General features: G+C 37.8%; 1 protein-coding gene across 1 annotated transcript in view; it reads right to left on the bottom strand.

The window, feature by feature from the left end:
- The window catches only part of LOC138744984 (WD repeat-containing protein 88-like), a 41914-nt gene that overhangs the window by 5202 nt on the left and 14513 nt on the right, over window positions 1-22199 (bottom strand). The window contains exons 7-9 of the mRNA XM_069901953.1: window positions 16216-16397; window positions 15215-15297; window positions 13870-13938 (exon numbers count right to left, since the gene is read on the bottom strand). Coding sequence (XP_069758054.1) covers window positions 13870-13938; window positions 15215-15297; window positions 16216-16397 — 334 coding nt within the window. The remainder of the gene's footprint in view (window positions 1-13869; window positions 13939-15214; window positions 15298-16215; window positions 16398-22199) is intronic.

The raw sequence follows: 22199 nt of genomic DNA on the forward strand, positions 1-22199 counted from the left end.
ATATAGTTCTAATCAAGTCCAATCTGGCTCTTCCTTTGTTTGGTAAAAATCTGATAGGTATCTTAATTGTGCGGCTCTATAATAATTTTTAAAGTTTGGCAGTTGTAAGCCTCCTTGTTTATACCATTCTGTTAATTTATCTAGTGCTATCCTCAGTTTCCCCCCTTTACATAAAAATTTCCTTATTATTTTCTTTAACTCTTTGAAGAATTTCTCTGTCAAGTGTATTGGCAATGCCTGAAATAGGTATAATATCCTTGGGAAAATGTTCATTTTAATACAGTTTATCCTTCCTATTAGTGTTAATGGTAAATCTTTCCATTGCTCTAAATCGCCCTGTAATTTTTTCATTAGTGGATAATAATTGAGTTTATATAGATGGCCGAGATTTTTATTTATTTGTATACCTAGGTATCTTATTGTTTGCATTTGCCATCTGAATGGTGATTCCTTCTTAAATTTTGAGAAATCCGCATTATTCATAGGCATTGCTTCACTTTTATTTACGTTAATCTTGTAACCCGACACTTCTCCATATTCCTTCAATTTCTTATATAATTCTTTTATTGATAGTTCTGGTTCTGTTAAGTATACTATAACATCATCATTTATATTCCTTGTCTTTTATTTTTATCCCTTTTATATTATTTTCTATTCTTATCAATTCTGCTAGTGGTTCTATAGCTAACGCGAACAATAAGGGTGATAGTGGGCATCCCTGCTGTGTTGACCTGCTTAAGTTAAATTGCTTTGATATATATCCATTTACTGTCACTTTCGCCAATGGTCCCTTATATAATGCTTTAATCCAATTAATATACTTCTCTGGTAAACTGAATTTTTGCAATACTTTGAATAAATAATTCCATTCTACTCTGTCAAAGGCCTTCTCTGTGTCTAAAGCAACTGCTACTGTTGGCGCTTTACTCCCTTCTACTGCATGAATTAAGTTAATAAATTTACAAATATTGTCTGTTGTGCGTCTTTTTTTAATAAATCCAGTTTGGTCTAGATTTACCATTTTAGGTACATACTCTGCTAATCTGTTTGCTAATAGTTTAGCTATTATCTTATAATCTGTGTTAAGATATTGGTCTATATGACGCTGGTGCGAGTGGATCTTTCCCTTGCTTTAGTATTACTGTAATTATTGCTATTTTATATGAATCTGGTAAGCTTTGTGTTTTGTCAATCTGGTTGATTACTTCCAGGAGGGGAGGAATTAATAAATCTTTAAATGTTTTATAGAATTCTATTGGGAATCCATCCTCTCCTGGTGTTTTATTATTTGGTAATTTTTTTATTATCTCTTGTATTTCTACTATTTCAAATGGTTCTGTTAATTTATTTTGTTCCTCTATTTGTAATTTTGGTAGTTCAATTTTGGTTAAAATTTCATCTATTTTGCCTTCTTTCCCTTCGTTTTCAGTTTGGTATAATTGTTCATAGAATTCTCTAAAGTTTTCATTGATCTCCGTTGGATTATATGAGATTTGTTTGTCTTTTTTCCTTGATGCCAATACCATTTTCTTAGCTTTTTCTGTCTTAAGCTGCCATGCTAGAATTTTGTGCGTTTTTTCCCCTAGTTCATAATATTTCTGTTTTGTCTTCATTATGTTCTTCTCCACCTTATATGTTTGTAGTGTTTCATATTTTATTTTTTTATCTGCCAATTCTCTTCTTTTAGTTGTATCTTCCTTCATTGCTAATTTTTTTTCTATGTTTACTATTTCCCTTCCCAACTGCTCTGTTTCCTGATTATAGTCCTTCTTCATCTTGGTTACATAACTTATTATTTGCCCTCTAATTAACGCTTTCATTGCATCCCATAGTATAAACTTATCTTTCACTGATTCCGTATTTATTTCAAAATACATTTTAATTTGTCTTTCAATTAATTCTCTAAAATCCTGCCTTTTAAGTAGCATGGAGTTTAATCTCCATCTATACATTCTTGGAGGGATGTCCTCTAACTCTATTGTCAATATCAAGGGTGAATGGTCCGATAGTATTCTAGCTTTATATTCTGTTTTTCTTGCTCTATCTTGCATATGAGCTGATAACAAAAATAGGTCTTTTTTTTTTTTTTTTTTTTTTTTTTTTTTTTTTTTTTTTTTTTTTTTTTTTTTAATTTTTTATTTTTCACACCATAAATCACAATAGCCATGATATACACTTTTTCTTTTCCACACATTTACAGTGACTTTTTCTCCCTCCCCCCTCCCTCCTCCCAAGCCACCCCCCCATCCCTCCCCCCTCTCATCCATTTTAGTTATACAATCTAGGTTGCATTAATTCAGTTAGACAATGTTGTCATTCAACAAAAATACACCAGAAATTCTACTGAGTCCATTTTTTTCTTCTCTTCTCCTTCCATCAACTTAGGTAATGTTTGTTCCCGGTAGGTTTTCGCTATTGTATTTAATGTAAGGCTCCCATACTTGTTCGAATATTTCAATATTATTTCTTAAACTATATGTTATTTTTTCTAATGGAATACATTTATTCATTTCTATATACCATTGTTGTATTTTCAAATTATCTTCCAATTTCCAGGTTGACATAATACATTTTTTTGCTACAGCTAGGGCTATCTTAACAAATCTTTTTTGTGCATCCTCCAAGTCAATTCCAAATTCTTTATTTTTTATGTTACTTAGGAGAAAGATCTCTGGATTCTTTGGTATATTGTTTTCTGTTATTTTATTTAATATCTGATTGAGATCATCCCAAAATTTTTCTACTCTCTCACATGTCCAGATTGCATGAATTGTTGTTCCCCTTTCTTTTTTACATCGAAAACATCTATCAGATACTGTTGGGTCCCATTTATTTAACTTTTGCGGTGTAATGTATAGTCTGTGTAACCAATTATATTGTATCATACGCAGCCTCGTATTTATTGTATTTCTCATCGTTCCAGAGCATAACTTCTCCCATGTTTCCTTTTTTATCTTTATATTTAAATCTTGTTCCCATTTTTGTTTAGTTTTACCATTTGTTTCCTCATTTTCCTTTTCTTGCAGTTTAATATACATATTTTTTATAAATCTTTTGATTAACATTGTATCTGTAATCACATATTCAAGGTTACTTCCCTCTGGTAAACTCAAGTTGCTTCCTAATTTATCTTTCAAGTAGGATCTCAGTTGGTAATATGCCAGCGCTGTATCTCCCGTTATATTGTACTTATCTCTCATTTGTTCAAAGGATAAGAATCTACTTCCTGAAAAACAATTTTCTATTCTTTTAATCCCTTTTTTTTCCCATTTTCTAAAGGCAAGGTTGTCTATTGTAAAAGGGAGTAGCTTATTTTGCGTCAATATTAGTTTTGGTATTTGGTAATTTATTTTATTTCTTTCTACATGAATCTTCTTCCATATATTGAGGAGATGGTGTAATACTGGAGAAGTTCTATGTTGTACCAATTTTTCGTCCCATTTATATAATATGTGTTCAGGTATCTTTTCCCCTATTTTATCTAATTCTAGTCTCGTCCAGTCTGGTTTTTCCCTTGTTTGATAAAAATCTGATAGGTACCTTAATTGTGCGGCTCTATAATAATTTTTGAAGTTTGGCAATTGTAAGCCTCCTTGTTTATACCATTCTGTTAATTTGTCTAGTGCTATCCTCGGTTTCCCCCCTCTCCATAAAAATCTCCTTATTATTTTCTTTAACTCTTTGAAGAATTTTTCTGTCAGTTGTATTGGCAATGCCTGAAATAAGTATAGTATCCTTGGAAAAATGTTCATTTTAATACAGTTTATCCTTCCTATCAGTGTTAGTGGTAGCTCTTTCCAATGCTCTAAATCGTCCTGTAATTTTTTCATTAGTGGATTGTAATTGAGTTTATATAATTGGCCTAGATTTTTGTTTATTTGCACACCTAGGTATCTTATTGCCTGCGTTTGCCATCTGAATGGGGATTCCTCCTTAAATTTTGAGAAATCCGCGTTATTCATAGGCATTGCTTCACTTTTATTTACGTTTATCTTGTATCCCGACACTTCTCCATATTCCTTCAATTTCTTATATAGTTCTTTTATTGATAGTTCTGGTTCTGTTAAGTACACTATCACATCATCCGCAAACAGACTGATTTTATATTCCCTGTCTTTTATTTTTATTCCTTTTATATTATTATCTCTTCTTATCGATTCTGCTAGTGGTTCTATAGCTAGCGCAAACAATAATGGTGATAGTGGGCATCCCTGCCGCGTTGACCTGCTTAAGTTAAATTGCTTTGATACATGTCCATTTACTGTCACTTTCGCTAACGGTCCCTTATATAATGCTTTAATCCAATTAATATACTTCTCCGGTAAACTGAATTTTTGCAATACTTTGAACAAGTAATTCCATTCTACTCTGTCGAAGGCCTTCTCTGCGTCTAAAGCAACTGCTACTGCCGGTGCTTTATTTCCTTCTACTGCATGAATTAAGTTAATAAATTTACAAATATTGTCTGTTGTGCGTCTTTTTTTGATAAATCCAGTTTGGTCTAAATTTACCATTTTCGGTACCTGTTCTGCTAATCTGTTCGCTAATAGTTTAGCTATTATCTTATAATCTGTGTTTAGCAAAGATATTGGTCTATATGACGCTGGTGAGAGTGGATCTTTCCCTTGTTTTAGTATCACTGTAATTATTGCTGTTTTACATGAATCTGGTAAGTTTTGTGTCTCATCAATCTGGTTGATTACATCCAGGAGGGGCGGTATTATTAGGTCTTTAAATGTTTTGTAGAATTCTATTGGGAGTCCATCCTCTCCTGGTGTCTTATTATTTGGTAAATTTTTTATTATCTCTTGTATTTCTACTGTTCCAAATGGTTCTGTTAATTTATTTTGTTCCTCTATTTGTAGTTTTGGTAGTTCAATTTTAGTCAAAAATTCATCTATTTTCCCTTCTTTCCCTTCGTTTTCGGTTCGGTATAATTGTTCATAGAATTCTCTGAAGTTTTCCTTAATTTCTTTTGGATTATATGTAATTTGTTTGTCTTTTTTCCTTGTTGCCAATACCGTTTTCTTAGTTTGCTCTGTCTTAAGCTGCCATGCTAGGATTTTGTGTGTTTTTTCCCCTAGTTCATAATATTTCTGTTTTGTCTTCATTATATTCTTCTCCACCTTATATGTTTGTAATGTTTCATATTTTATTTTTTTATCTGCCAATTCTCTTCTTTTGGTTGTATCTTCCTTTATTGCTAATTTTTTTTCTATGTTTATTATTTCCCTTTCCAACTGCTCTGTTTCCTGATTATAGTCCTTCTTCATCTTGGTTGCATAACTTATTATTTGCCCTCTAATGAATGCTTTCATTGCGTCCCATAGTATAAACTTATCTTCCACTGATTCCGTATTTACTTCAAAGTACATTTTTAATTGTTTTTCAATAAATTCTCTAAAATCCTGTCTTTTAAGTAGCATGGGGTTTAATCTCCATCTATACATTCTTGGAGGGATGTCTTCTAGCTCTATTGCCAATAACAGGGGTGAGTGGTCCGATAATAGTCTAGCTTTATATTCCGTTTTCCTAACTCTCCCTTGTATGTGGGCTGATAACAGGAATAGGTCTATCCTTGAGTATGTTTTATGTCTAGTCGAGTAGTATGAGTATTCCTTTTCTTTTGGGTTTTGTTTCCTCCATATGTCCACAAGTTTCATTTCTTGCATTGATTTAATTATAAATTTGGTTACTTTGTTCTTCCTGTTAATTTTTTTTCCCGTTTTATCCATATTTGGATCCAAATTCAGATTGAAATCCCCTCCTATTAGTATGTTCCCTTGCGTATTAGCTACCTTCAAAAAGATATCTTGCATAAACTTTTGATCTTCTTCGTTAGGTGAATATATATTAAGTAGATTCCAAAGCTCTGAATATATCTGACATTTTATCATAACATATCTCCCTGCTGGATCTATTATTTCCTCTTCTATTTTAAATGGCACATTTTTGCTAATTAATATAGCCACTCCTCTTGCTTTTGAATTATACGATGCTGCTGTTACATGTCCTACCCAATCTCTCTTTAATTTCTTGTGCTCCAATTCAGTTAAATGTGTTTCTTGGACAAATGCTATATCTATTTTTTCCTTTTTCAGTAAATTTAGTAGTTTCTTCCTTTTAATTTGGTTATGTATTCCATTAATATTTAGAGTCATATAGTTCAGCGTAGCCATTTTATATTTTGTTTATCTTCTCTTTCCGTTTTTCCATCATTACCTTTCCTCCTTTTCCATTTCTGTTTTCTTATTTTCAACTCTTTACCAGACAACTCTTTACCAGACAACATTCCTACAACATCCAACATTTTCCTTATTCTCCTATTTCTATCTTCTTTATCCCCAATCTCCCCTTCCCCTCCTGAGTTGCCCTTTATCCCTTGTCGGACAACCACATCTCCCCTCTCCATTTGGATTTGCGAATCCACTCGCAAGCGTCAACTGATTTTGCAGTGACCGCTCTTTTCCCCCACCCAGCCCCCCCCAGAAAAGATTTCGTTTTTTATATGTCACAAAGGTCACTCTTTTAGTTCCCTCCTTATTCTCTCTATTCCATTACCTTCCCTTATTAATTCTTGTCTATACTTTCTATGTTTTCCTCTAATTACAGATACTTTCACATATGCCCGTTGTCTCTATTCACTCTTATACCTCTTTACCCGCATACATATCAATCGTGGTCATTTTTACCCTCCTTACCCGTCTTCATCCCTCATTCTATTTTTGTCTTTACCCACATACATATCAATCGTGATAATTTTTGCTCTCATTACCCGTCTTCATCCCTCAGTCTATTTTTGTAATTGTTCTGCAAATTTTCGTGCTTCTTCTGGATCCGAGAATAGTCTGTTTTGTTGTCCTGGAATAAATATTTTCAATACCGCAGGATGCTTCAGTGTAAATTTATATCCTTTCTTCCATAAAATCGCTTTTGCTGCATTGAACTCTTTTCTCTTCTTTAGGAGTTCAAAGCTTATATCTGGATAAATGAAGATTTTTTGCCCTTTATACTCCAGTGGTTTGTTGCCCTCTCTTACTTTTTCCATTGTCTTCTCCAGCACCTTTTCTCTTGTAGTATATCTTAGGAATTTTACTACAATAGATCTTGGTTTTTGTTGTGGTTGTGGTTTAGGGGCCAATGCTCTATGTGCCCTTTCTATTTCCATTTCTTGCTGTAGTTCTGGACATCCTAGGGCCTTAGGGATCCATTCTTTTATAAACTCCCTCATATTCTTGCCTTCTACATCTTCCTTAAGGCCCACTATCTTTATGTTATTTCTTCTGTTATAATTTTCCATTATATCTAAAAAATAGGTCTATTCTTGAGTATGTTTTATGTCTAGCCGAGTAATATGAATATTCCTTTTCCTTTTCCTCCATATATCCAAAAGTTGCATTTCTTGCATCGATTTAATTATAAATTTGGTTACTTTGTTCTTTCTGTTAGTTTTTTTTTCCAGTTTTATCCATGTTTGAGTCCAAATTAAGGTTAAAATCCCCTCCTATTAGTATGTTCCCTTGCGTATCTGCTATCTTCAAAAAAATATCTTGCATAAACTTTTGATCTTCTTTGTTAGGTGAATATACATTGAGTAGATTCCAAAACTCCGAATATATCTGACATTTTATCATTACATATCTCCCTGCTGCATCTATTATTTCCTCTTCTATTTTAATTGGCACATTTTTACTAATTAATATAGCTACTCCTCTTGCTTTTGAATTATACGATGCTGCTGTTACATGTCCTACCCAATCTCTCTTTAATTTCTTGTGCTCCAATTCAGTTAAATGTGTTTCTTGCACAAATGCTATATCAATTTTTTCTTTTTTCAGTAAATTTAGCAGTTTCTTCCTTTTGATTTGGTTATGTATTCCGTTAATATTTAAAGTCATATAGTTCAGCGTAGCCATTTCATACTTTGTTTATCTTCCCTTTCCGTTTCTTCATCATCACCTTTCCTTCTTATCCATTTCTGCTTTCTTGTTTTGAACACTTTATAAGACAACATTTCTAAAACATCAAACATTTTCCTTATTCTCCTATTTAAAACTTCTTTAACCCCATTCTCCCCTCCCCCTCCTAAGTAGCCCTTTATCCCTTGTCGGGCAACCACATTTCCACTCTCCATTTGGATTTGCGAATTCACTCACAAACGTCAACTGATTTTGCAGTGACCGTAACTCCTCCCCACCCAGCCCCCCGGGAAAGATTTCAATTTTCATATGTAACAAAGGTCACTCTTTTAATTCCCTCCTTATTCCCTCTATTCCCTTTCCCTCCCTTATTAATTCTTATCTATACTCTATATATTTTCCTCTAAATACGGATACATTCATGTATACACACACATACATACACATCTATATATATATATATATATATATATATACACACATATACCCATATACACACATATAGTTCGTGGTCATTTTTACTCTCATTACATGTCTTCATCTCTCTGCTTGTTTTGTAGTTGTTCTGCAAATTTTCGTGCTTCCTCTGGATCCGAGAATAGTCTGTTTTGTTGCCCTGGAATAACCATTTTAAGTACTGCTGGGTACTTTAACATAAATTTATATCCTTTTTTCCATAGGATCGTTTTTGCTGTATTGAACTCCTTCCTCTTCTTCAGGAGTTCAAAACTTATGTCTGGATAGAAAAAATTTTTTTGACCTTTGTATTCCAGTGGCTTTTTGTCTTCTCTTATTTTCTTCATTGCTTTCTCCAATATATTTTCTCTTGTTGTATATCTTAAGAATTTTACTAAAATGGATCTTGGTTTTTGCTGCAGTTGTGGTTTCGGGGCTAATGTTCTATGTGCCCTCTCTATTTCCATTTCTTCCTGTAATTCTGGTCTTCCTAGGATCCTGGGATCCAATCTTTTATAAATTCTCTCATATTCTTGCCTTCTTCATCTTCCTTAAGGCCCACTATCTTTATATTATTTCTTCTATTATAGTTTTCCATTATATCTATCTTCTGAGCTAACAGCTCATGTGCCTCTTTAACTTTTTTATTAGATTCTTCTAATTTCTCTTTTAAGTCTTCTACTTCCATTTCTACGATTATTTCTTGTTTTTCCAAATTATCCACTCTTTTTCCTATCTCTGATATGACCATTTCTATTTTATTCATTTTTTCTTCTGCATTCTTAATTCTTCTTTTTATCTCATTAAATTCTTGTAATTGCCATTCTTTCACTGATTCCATATATTCTTTAAAAAAAGATACATCCATTGTCTTGCCTTTCTCTTCTTCTTCCATTTCTTTCTGTTCTTCTTCTTCCTCTGGGTTGACCATTTGTTGTTTTTTTTTTACCCTCTTCTTTCTTGTCATTATTTTCTGTGTTCTGCACCTGCTGCTTTGTTGCAGGTGTCTCTCTCAGCTGTGGAGATCGACTCCGCAGCTGTTCCCCCCTCCCGTCGGTGTTTTTTTTCACGCGCATCTGCGCATGCGCGATGAGTCGCGCATGCACGGTTGCGCACTTTTATTCAGCTCTGTGAGCCATTTTTGTAGTCCCGAGCCCGGGACTTCCACTGACCTGAGGGAGCGGGTTTCTCTCTCCACAGCAGGCCTCCTCGGACAGGTAAGGCCTTCACCTTCTTCTTCCGACGTTCTTTCTTCTTCTCTTCTTCCCGTTGTTTTCGACTTTTCACTCTTCGCTGCCATTTTCTTCTCACCTTTATTTTTACTTTGTTGTAAATTTTAATCTTGTACCTTTGTGTTTTGTGCGTTTTTTTAAAACTTTTCGGGAGAGGGCTGGAATTCCCTGACCGGCCACTACTCCATCACGTGACTCCTCCTTCCATTTCTTAAATCACATTTGCCATCTTTATAAAAACTATACTATAATCCAGAGCCCCTTTGCCAAATGCCAACCAATGACCATTGTTTTCAGGTGGTTCTACCTCTTCTAGTGTTCTGGAATCCAGAAGATCAGATTCTGGCAAGTTATTAGTTCCATCCATTATTTACTCTGGATCATACCAATCACCTTAAATTTCTCAATTTTTCCCCCTTATACTCTCAATCCCTTAGCATATCTTTGTTTTTAAAAATATTTTTTTTATTTTTCACGCTATGAACCATACCAACCAAAATATGTACAAATGTTTCTTATTAAATTTACACAGTGGTCTTTTCTCCCCTTTTTTCTCCCCTTTCCCTCCCTCCCCTCTACCCTCCCCCCTCCAAAACCCATAACTATTCAACATATACAATAAAATCATAAAACAATATCTTCACACAAAGGAAAATAAACAATCCGTCATCTATTTATTACACACTGAATCTAGTAGTTTTGTCTTCTTGTAATTTTCATTCTCATTTTATGGGATGGAGGTCATAGGCAAGCTCTCTCTGATATGTTCCATGTATGGTTCCCAAATTTGTTCAAACATTGTGACATTATTTTTTAAATTAAATGTTATTTTTTTCAATGGAATACATTTATTCATTTCCATGTACCATTGCTGTATTCTCATGCTCTCCTCCATTTTCCGAGTTGACATTATACATTTTTTTGCTATCACTAAGGCTATCATAATGAATCTTTTTGTACTTTATCCAATTTGAGGCCTAATTCTCTACTTATGTTACTTAAAAGAAATATCTCTGGTTTTTTTGGTATGTTTTAATTAGTATCCGATTTAATTCTTCCCAAAACATTTTTACTTTCGTACATGCTCAAGTTGCATGCAATGTTGTTCCCATTTCCTTCTTACAGCAAAAACATCTATCCGATAAAGTTGAATCCCATTTTTTTAATTTTTGAGGAGTGATATATACCCTGTGTAACCAATTATACTGTATCATGCGTAACCTTGTGTTTATTGTATTCTTCATAGTTCAAGAATATAACTTTTCCCATACTTCATTTTTTATTTTTATGTTTAGATCCTTTTCTGCTTAGGTTTATAGTTTATTTCATTTTCCTTATCTTGTTGGTTACAAATCTTTTAATTATCATTGTCTGTAATCATGTATTCAAAGCTGCTTCCTTCAGGTAATCACAAGCTTTTTCCCAATTTATCCTTTAAATACGCTTTCAATTGATGATATGCAAACATTGTACAATGAATTATTCCATATCTATACTTCAACTGTTCAAATGATAATAAATTATTTCCAAAAAAAATTTTCTATTCTTTTGATTCCTTTTCTCTCCCATTCTCTAAAGGAAAGGTTGTCTATTGTAAAAGGGATTAGCAGATTTTACGTCAAATGTAATTTTGGTATTTGATCATTTGTTTTTTTCCTTTCTAAGTGGATCTTCTTCCATGTATTAAGTAAATGATGCAGTACTAGTGAGTTTTTATATTGCACCAGCTTTTCATTCCACTTATAAAGTATATGTTCGGGTACCTTTTCCCCTATTTTATCCAGCTCTATCATAGTCCAGTCTGGTTTTTCCCTTGTCTGGTAAAAATCTGATAAATACTTTAATTGTGTAGCTCTATAATAATTTCTAAAATTTGGTAACTGCAAACCACCTTGATTATACCTCTCTGCTAATTTATCTAACGCTACCCTTGGGTTCCTCCCTTTCCACAAGGATTTCCTTATTATTCTCTTTAGTTCCTTAAAAGAATTTTTCTGTTAAAGGTAATGTTTGAAATAAGTATTGTATCCTTGGGAACACGTTCATTTTAATCCAGTTTACCCTCCCTATCAATGTTAGCAGTAATTCTTTCCAATGTTCTAAGTCTTCCTGCAATTTCTTTATTAGTGGCTGATAATTTAGTTTGTACAGGTGGCTTAAGTTATTATCTAACCTGATCCCTAGGTATCGGATTGCTTGTGTTTGCCATTTAAACAGTGATTCTTTTTTAAATTCTGTATAGTCTGCATTACTCATTGGCATCATTTCACTTTTATTTGTGTTGATCTTGTACCCTGATATTTCTCCATATTCCTTCAATTTCTTATGTAATTCTTTTACTGATACCTCTGGTTCTGTTAGGTATACTATGATGTCATCTGCAAATAAGTTGATTTTATACTCCTCCTTTATTTTTATCCCTTTTATTTAAATTTCTATTCTTATCGGTTCTGCCAAAGGTTCTATCACTAAAGCGAACAATGAGGGGGATAGTGGACATTCCTGTCTCGTTGATCTACTTAATTTAAAGTGATTTGATACATATCCATTTACTGTTACCTTCACCAATGGTCCATTATATAATGCTTTAATCCAATTTATATATTTTTCTGGTAGATTGAACTTCCGTAATACTTTAAATAAGTAATTCTGCGTCTAAAGCAACAGCCACTGTTGGTTTCATTACTTCCAGGAGAGGAGGAATTAATAACTCTTTAAATGTTTTATAAAATTTTATTGGAAATCCATCCTCTCCTGGTGTTTTATTGTTCGGCAGCTTTTTTAATATATCCTGTACTTCCTCTATTTCAAATGGTTTTATTAGTTTGTTTTGTTCTTCTTGCAATTTCGGCAGTTCAATTTTAGCTAAAAATTCCTATATTTTATCATCTTTCCCCTCATTCTCAGTTTGATAGAATTATTCATAAAATTCCTTAAAATTTTCATTAATCTCTGTTGGATTATATGTAATTTGTTTGTCCTTTTTGCTTGATGCCAGTATCGTTCTTTTAGCTTGTTCTGTTTTAAGTTAGCCCTTAGCATATCTGTGGTTATTTGTGCCCCCTACTGTGAAGATGGAACCAAAGTTCGTTAAATTCCCATGCTTCTGACTGTAAAGTTCCTACACTTGTCTTCACTAATCTTCCTCCATCCCTGGAGAAGCTTTTATGATTCACTTTTATGTTCTTAATGTGTTGACTCCCATTATCATTTGTTCCTCAAAAACTTGATACTTACTGGCCCAATTTTCCCTTGGCTCATGCACCCTTCATACTTGCAGTACTTCTTTTAAGTTCAAAATTCTACTCAATCTTGTTCCTGTCAAACTACAATCAGACACTATTGTGCACCAGAAAGCACTATATAACTCATGCATTTGGTCTGACGCACCATAAATAACTCGAGCTGCTGAGACTGAGTCATTGATTTACAGGCTTTTATTCACATTGGACAGCGAACTCATCCTGTGCCATGACTCAGGCTTTCTGGGGGGGGGGGGGAGTGTCAGGGGGGTTAGAGGCTTTATAAAAGGTCAAAGGAGGGAGGGGCGACAGATACAGTCACAGGACGGGGCGCAACAAGGTAATCAGGAATACAGCAGTTCAACACACGGTCCCTTACTGTCAGCCATTGCTGATTCACCATCATGCCTTTCAATGCACATTCGCCAATATAACGGACAACTCACACCGAATATTCCTTCTGGGCACTCTCCAACCATATATCATTAATATCAATTTCTCCAGTTTCCTTTAGGCCTTTCCCCTGTCTCCTTTCCTCCATCTCCCCACTCCTCCATTCAGAGAGTTACCCCTCCCTCCCCTATCACCTCAGATTTTTTTCTCTTCTGTCCTCCCCATTCCTTCTTCTCTCCTTCCCTCCACCCGCCCAATCTTTTTATTCAAGCACCTGCCTGGTTTTTGAGGAAGGGCTCAGGCCTGAAACATTGGTTACATCAATTTGCTGCTTAACCTGCTAAATTTCTCCAGTAATTTTGAGTACTTTTTCTTTCTTTAGCGTTTTGTTTGGTGAGTAGTGCTGAGGATTGTAATGGGCTCCTTTCTAGCAACTCTGAGCCACAACACCCAGTGTCAGCTGGAGACCCTGCATCAGCCTAGCCTTTCCTCCAGATCCCAGTTGCAGCTGAGGTGCATTTCCAAAGTAGTAGCCCCTTCCTTGGTGTGCTCTCCTAATTGTGCAGCAGGCAGCATCTTCCCTGAGACAATCTATATATTTCCAACTGTGAGGGATAACGTCATTACCTTACAGGCAGAGAGAATCCACTTGTTGTCTGCAGAGATTGCCACATCCATCACCCAATCATTATGATTCTGTGGAGGAAAGAATCCCAAACCAGTTAGCTGTGGCATATCCCCTCTCCCGCTGCACCCAAACCTGCCTCTCACTGACTTCCACAGCCTGATCTGCCAATTCCAACGTTTCCAATGCAAGTTCTATCATACAGTTTACATTAAAGTCCAGAGTCCAAGTTCAGAACATAGAATCCTCAAAGCAACTCTCCTCTTGCAACCTCATTAACCCATTTTGGTCTGCACCCCACTCTGCTCCCTCCTGAATCAAGATAGTTTCGACCCCAGACGTTGTCACCAGCACCCCCTCCAGTACTGCTGCAGTCACTCTTAGGTGCTGTTTCTCACAAAACTTCATTCCTGCGCCTCACCCTTAGTGGGTGTACAGGGTGCCAAGGCCTCCCCCTAGCGGGTGTACAGGATGCCAAGGCCTTACTCTCAGAGGGTGTACTGGGTGCCAAGCACATCTCAGAGGAAGAGTGGAGCAGATCTCCTAGGGGAGATTTCTCAGCCTTGTGGAGTAAGCTGTCGGGGAAATGGTTGCCCTGTTTCAAACAATACAACAGTAATAGGAGTGCTGATTGGGTGAGGGCCATGCAAAGGCCAGGAGGTGCTCTAGAAATGCTAGTACTTCTCCATCAGAGCCACCCTGAACTTGATCTGACATGGACCACTCTAAACCCCCCACTCTCCCTTCCCTTGGCCCAATATTCCAAGTCACAGGCTGAACAAGGGTGAAGTAAGCAAGGCAATGTGCGCTGGTGTAGAGTGTAGGTTGGCTGGTCTTTGCACCACTGTCCCAAAGATCAGCAGGTGTTGTTTCACTTGAGCTGTGGACTGACCTTATCTCCATGAATTGCTCCTCCCAATTCCATTTGCACTGCATGCTCTTGTTGATCTCACCCTTGAAATTATTCGACTACTCCCGTCCAGTCTGGGAGCATGGGACACAGAGGGGGAGGGTTCTCAATCAGAGACAAGATACTCTTCATCTATCCTAAATGGTCAAGCTATCTTCTTGAGTCTGAGATCATGCTTCCAGGGTCTCAAGACTGGATTGAGAGCTTTTCAAGCCCCATTCAGAAATCTGTGTCTTTTCTGTTATTACACTTATCTCAGAAGCAAAAGTTCCTCGATCAATGCAAGTCGATCATCCCTGGTGATGTTGACGGGTAGAGGCTCAAGGGACAAATGGGCATCTCCAGCTCCTGTTCTCAGACACCAAACCTTCTCCTCTTTGGACAGATCACACAAATCTATCAGCTCCCTGACTACACCGTGTAATCAAGACCAGCACCTTTAAGACCAGTTTCCTGTATAGACCAGCTGTGTCCCAGATAGATATGGTGTGGTCGTAAGATCCTGCTACAATCACATTTGCTGTAGGATAATAACAAAGTGAAAAATTAGACCAGCTTTCAAAACAGGAAGAGCGAAAAAGCAGGGGAAAAAAATCATCTGGTCTCAGTTACTGATTCAGTCATTGTCCCATGACCCTGGGTTAGAGAGAGTGAGGAAACCAACCAGGGATCCTTCTAATCACCATCTAGCAACACCTCTCTGGAGACAGGGGGGAACCAGCCAGGGACCCTTCTGAACACTATCCAGCGACACCTAGATTAGAGAGAGGGAGAACCAGCCAGGGACCCTTCTGAACACTATCCAGTGACACCTAGGTTAGAGAGAGGGAGAACCAGCCAGGAACCCTGATACACACGTGGGCATACACACGTGGGTTAGGGACAGAGCAGAGGAATCAATCAGGGTGTTTGTTCCTGGTCACACTTAGGGTGTCCGAGTGGGTGTGCATGTGATTAGGGTCGTGATGCACTAATTCATTTGTCTCCATCATATGGTGAGCAGTACATGGTTTGAGATATGACATTTGTGGCTTCAAGGTCCAATCAGAGACTCAGGTGAGGGCAGCAGATTCAGGCCCACACACTGGGACCGTTGTCCAGATAGACATGACATTGAGGGTGATTAGAAATTATTGCACGGCACTTTTCAGATAAAACACAGTTTTAACCAACATCTGTTTGTGATCACACCGAGGGAGCTCACTTTCTGTGTTCAGTGTGATCACACCGAGAGAGCTCGCTTCCTATTACTGTTTCCCGTGTCTGTGCCACACCCTTAAGACATAACCTTTGGGAAGCTTAAGCAGGTGAAAATTGCTCCTTTCTCATTGCCAGTCACTTCGTGCAGTGTGACTGTGCAGCTCCTCTGCCAGCCTCAGTCATTGCCCAGGGATAGTTCTTCCATCACCAGTATATCCACATTATCATGTAAACTCACCATTTCTGGATAACGCACAGGAGCTGATGCAACCCTGATGACCACCTGCCAGCTGCAGGGGTCCCCGTGAACGAAACTGTCCTTCAGAGACATCCCAAATCATCAAAGTCCTGTCCCAGGAAGAAGTGCAGAGATTGTTCCCCAGCAGATTGAAGCAACAATCAGACACCACGTTCCTGTGCCTGAAGAGAAGGAATTGGGCATCTCAGTGCAGGAGACGGATGTCAGAATGGAGATATAATGGGGACAGGATTGTGAGGTGAGGGGAAGAAGGGGTGAGGTTTGCAATTCTTCCATCTGCATTTGGAGTTCACAATGTGGCTTCCTCTACACTGGAGAACTAAAACATCCACGGGGTGACAGATTTGTGAAGTGCCTATGCTCATGAACTTCCCATTGCCTGCCATTATAATTCTCCACCCCACTCTGACCTTTGTCGTCTCCTGCATGGTTACAATGAGGCCTAACACAACCTCAAATAACAGCACTTTGTTGTTAATCTGGGCATGTTGTAGCCTGCAGGATGCAAGCCTTTCATATTGATTGGATGAACCAAACTGGCAAAAATATAGTCGAAGAGGTTTTGTGGTGAGTATCAGGGATTGCTTCTTAGAATTGTTATGTTCTGGAACCAACCCAATAGTTTAGAGTGATTCATCAGTATGAAGGATTAATATAAGATCTTGTGGTTGGTTAATGATCCCCTGGGAGGTAGATGCCATAGTACGATGGAATTCCAGACATAACTTGAGGACCAAAAGCAATGTCTTTATCTTAAATAAAGACAATTATAATGGTGGTGGGATCTCAGGTGGACTGGGAAAATAAACTGAGGCAGGCCAAGAGATGAACAGTAACAGATGTTCAAACAACTGGTCCCTGACACTCAGGGGAATTTATCCCAATTAGACGGATTCCATGAGAGAGAGGCACAATCTATGGTTAACAAAGGAGGTCAAGGATAATGTTATATAGAAAAGCACAGCATACACAGTGGTAAGGGCCAGTAAGTAGTAGGATGGAAGATTTAAATTTTTAGGATCCAACAGCAACAGGCCAAGAAGTTAGTTTCTTCTTAATAAAGGAGAAAATTGATTTTGAGATTAAACTATCAAAACAAACACCAAACAAACATAAAGAGTTTCTATGAATGTGTAAACAAGACAAAGAGATTAAGGTAGGCATGGGAGCTCAAGATAAAGAAACTGGTAGATGAACAGGAAATACAAATTGTTTAATCAATTATTTGCACCAGTCTTCACCATGGAGAACATTACAAATATCCCCCAGATAATAAGCTAATTTCAAACAATACATAGAACCTTTAAAAATCCCAATCTCAGAGGGCTAGAGGTGGGCAATTCACCAGGATCCAATGCCCTGCACGCAAAAGATTTGAAGGAAGTGGCTGCAGAGACAGTGGGTTCATTGTTTGGAAGTTCTTGAATTTCACTAAATTCCGGAAAGTACCAGAAGTCACAAAACAGTCAATATGACTCCCTTCTTCAGAAAGGAAAGAAAATAGAAGGCTGGGATAGCAGGCCAATTTAGCATCTATTGTTGGGAAGATGGAGTCAATAATCAAAGATAAAATAACTATCTCTCCATTTTCCTTTTTTGAACTCAATATATGACAACACTTCTAAAACATAAAATACTTCAACCACTCCCACATCTAAAATTCCCTTAACCCCAAGTGTCCACCCCCCTCTCTGAGTCATCCCTTGTCGGGCAACCACAACTCCCCTCTCCATTCAGATTGCGAACCCATTCGCAAGTGTCAACTGATTTTGCAGTGACTGTTATTCTCTCCCACCCAGCCCTCTCCAGAAAAGACTTTTATCTTCACATTGAAACAAAGCTCACCCTCTTTTCTTCTCTTTGCCCCCCTCCCTTACTTCCCTTTTCATTCCCTTCTTTAGTTCTTATATTATTTTTACATCTTTATATGTAGTTTGTCGTCATTCTTCGTTCTTGTTACATCTCTCTTTCTGTCCTGCAGGCGTTCTGCAAATTCTCGTGCTTTCTCCGGATCCGAAAAGTCTGTTTTGCTCCCCCGGGATAACTATTTTAAGCACAGCTGGATATCTTAACATAAATTTATAGCCTTTTTTTCCATAGGATCGATTTTGCTGTGTTAACTCCTTCCTCTTCTTTAGGAGTTCAAAATTTATGTATGGGTAAAAAAAAAATTTGGCCCTTGTACTTCAATGGTTTTTTGTCTTCTCTAATTTTATTCCTCGCCTTCTCCAATATATTTTCTCTTGTCGTGTATCTCAGAAATTCTACTAAAACAGATCTTGGTTTTTGTTGTGACTGGTTTCAGGGCTAGTGTTCTGTGTGCCCTTTCTATTTCCATTCCTTCCTGTATTTCTGGCATTCCCAGGACTTTTGGGATCCATTCTTTTATAAATTATTTCATATTTTTGCCGCCTTCATCTTCCTTTAGGCCCACTATCTTGGTATTGTTTCGCCTACTATAGTTTTCCATTATATCCATCTGAGCTAACAACTCCTGTGACTAACTTTTTTGTCACTTACTTCCAATTTTCTTCTCAAGTCATTCACTTCCATTTCTCGTTCTTCCACATTTTCTAATCTTTTCCCTATTTCTGTTATGTCCAGCTCTATTCTAGTCACTTTTTCTTCTGTACTTTTCATTTTTCTTTTCATTTCACGAAATTCTAATGTCAACCATTCTTTTAATGGTTTCATTTGTTCTTGAAATTTTTTTTTTATCTATGCACTGTCCATCTATTTTACCTTCTATTCCTCTATGCAGAGCTTGGTGTCTGCTCTTGGGTTTGTGTCTTCTACTTCTCTTCCTTGTATCTGTGTCTCTTCTGACTTTCTTGTTGAGCTGTTTGCCTCAGTTTGTTGGGTGTTTTTTTTCATGGCTTCTTGTTGATGGTCCTCTTCTTCTGGGCTAGTTATCTGTTGGGCTTCCTGTTGCTGTTTTTCTTTCTTATCACTCCCTTTCCCGTTGCTTTCCTCTTCTTCCAGCTGAGAGCCCTGCTGTCAGGCATCTCTCAGCTGGTGGCACTGTGTAAGTTAATTCCACAGCTGGGACCCCTCTCGTCGGTGTTTTCCTTTTCCTTGTTGTGAGCATTGCGCACCTCTGTTTGGCTCAGTGAGCCATTTTTGCAGTCCCGCGGTCGGAGGGTCGCGACCCTGTGGGGGTCTCCACTAACCGCGGGGAGTGGGCTCCTCTGTCCATGGCGAGTCCCTGCCTCTTCATGCAGGTAAGACATTCTCCTTTCTCTTCTGGCGTCTTTCCTTCTTTTTTTCCTGTTGTTTTTGGTTTTTCCTTCTTGGGTGCCATTTTCTTTCTTTTCTCCACACCTTTATCTTTTATTTGTTGTGTTTTGTGCTTCTTGAGCTTTGCGTTTTCTTCACTTTATTTCTTCTTTTCTGGAGAGGGCTGGTATTCTCCTACCGGCCACTACTCCATCATGTGACTCCTCAGATAAAATAACTATCAATACTGCGTAAGTCAACCCCCCTTTTTTAGTCAAAAAAATATATATTGGGTGTTTTTGCTTGATCCGTGTAAAAACCAATCCCACTAGATTTTGCTCCAACCACCCGCCTATCCAAACCCCGGATTCCCAGACAACAGAAACTTTCCCCAACCATCCACCTACCAGAACTCCTGACACCCCATCCACCAGCCTACTGGAGCTCCGGATGCCCTGGCAACAGACCCTCAAACTGGCCAACTGCTTCAGACACCCTAGCTGCCCAGCCATCCAAGCTCCCAGCTGCAAATCCTCACCCCAGCCAACTGCCCATCCAAACTCCCAACACCCTGGCCACCTGCCCATCTGAGCCCCCGATGCCCCGGCCGCCCGCCCATCTGAGCTCCCAACCACGGATCCTCATCCCGGCCACATGCCCATCTGAACTCCTGATAGCGGATCCTCACCCTGGCCGCCCACCCATCCAAACTTTCAACCGCAGATCCTTCCCCAACCTACTGCCCATCTGAGCTTCCAAAGTCCCAACTGCAGACTTACCACCTGGTCTCAGCCATTGGTGTCCCAACACTTGAACAACATAGGTACTTCACAAGGTCAAATGTTTGATCCATGTAAGGTCGCCCCCCCCCCTTTTTCGTCCAAAAAATCCAATGTTTTCATGAGTATATACAGTACTCACTTAGGAAACCTAAATATAATCAAACCTAGACAATATTTTTATAAAAACGTAGACCTTGTTTGATAAATACCCTTGAATTCTTTAGGATGTTAACAGGGATTTGATAACATGGAACCAGTAGATACCGTGCATTTAGATTTCCAGAAAGGTTTTTGACAGGTGGCGTGTAAATTACGAGCCCAAGGTATTGGAGGAAGTGTGTTAGCATGAATAGAAAAATAGCTAAACAGAAAACAATGAGTTGGAATGAATGGGTTCCTTTCAGACTGCAGGGTTGAAATTAGTTGGGTTCCCCAGTGAGTAACAACCTGAAGGAGAGAAACAAATGCAAGGTTTCCAAGTTTATTGATGATACCAAGGGTGGAAGAATATGTTGTAATGAGGACATTATGATTCTGAAATGGGAAAGAGAGAACAGCTGGGTAAGATTACTTCAGTCTTCTGCTTTATATAGCTGACCTGGGCATGAAGATGTTGTGAAGGTGGAGAGAGGGGGTGGGAGCTGGGAGTATAAGAGGGAGAAGCAAGAGAAAGAAGGACTGGTGCAAATAATTGATTAAACAATTTGTATTTCCTGTTATTCTACCAGTTTCTTTCTCTTGAGCTCCCTGTCCCAAGTACAACATGACAAATAAACAAAACAGTTTAATGTGGGAATGTAGGAGTTTAGAAACAGTTATTATTTTAATGGTAGGAGTTCTGAAACAGTTATAGAAGGTAGAAAGAAAAAAGCAAGGAAAAAGCTAAAATGTTCTTTGTGTAAAATGGCGCATGAAAAAGCAGAACAAAGTAAACAAGATAACAGAGGAATTTAAGCAGACATAGAAATAGCATGTACACACAAAGAGCTTGTTTAATAGGGGGTGGGGAAAGGAGGTGTGAGCACGGGATAAGAGAAAGTTGGAGTCAGTCAAGAGTCAGATGAATAGGGAAAAGTGCCAAACCAATCCAAGAAGGTCAAACGCAAGACAAATGTAAGGGGAGGTGAAGTGAAAATTGTATAAAAACAAAGAGGCTTCCCGCCCTCGGGGTACTTTCCCGAGGTAAGGGGAGAGTACCCAACCTTGCAATGTTGTAAATATAAATAAATGTTCTTTGTTCTCAACTTTTGTCTCGAGCATATTTTGTGAACACGAAGGCACTTCTCACAGGAAGATGCAAAGTCATGCCCTTTAGTGAAAGGAGAGAGAGAAGGCAAGTGAGTGGAAGGTCAGGGGATCTGGGTGTTCTAGTCTATGTATCACATAAAGTGAGCAGGCAAGTCGTTAAGAAAGCAAATAGATTGTTAGCCTTTAACATAATGGGGCTAGAGTTTAAAAATAGGAAAGTTTTTAAATTTGTGGTGTTGGTGAGGTCTCACCTGGAAGATACTGCATGGCTTCCGTCCTCTTATCATAAATATTACGGGCTCCCATTTTACTAAAATGATATTATCACTAAGGGATAGTACAGACAAGAGGAAATGAATGGTCACAGTTAACATTTCACACAACCACTTTCACAAGTCACAACCCAATGACAATTTGATACATTGGCAGAACTGAGGGAATATGTATAGAAGAACTGAGGGAAGGTTTGTCACAGTCTGTTCTAGACTTGATACATTTGCAAAGACATTATGATTTTGCAAGGGAGAACCATTCTGGCGGCTGGAGAGAAAACAGCTTTTTGAAGCAGCTCGTGGCCAGCCATTTTGTGGAATTCTGAGCAAAGCAGGCTCTGAGAAAGACTGGGCCTTTTCGATGGATAGACCTGTGCCATGAGGGTCTTTTGGGAGGCAAAGTGCTTTATTTTGAGTGTGACTAACAGTGAAGATCACTTGGAGA

This window comes from Narcine bancroftii, chromosome 10 (genome assembly GCF_036971445.1).
Source record: "Narcine bancroftii isolate sNarBan1 chromosome 10, sNarBan1.hap1, whole genome shotgun sequence".
In the NCBI taxonomy this organism is placed as follows: domain Eukaryota; kingdom Metazoa; phylum Chordata; class Chondrichthyes; order Torpediniformes; family Narcinidae; genus Narcine; species Narcine bancroftii.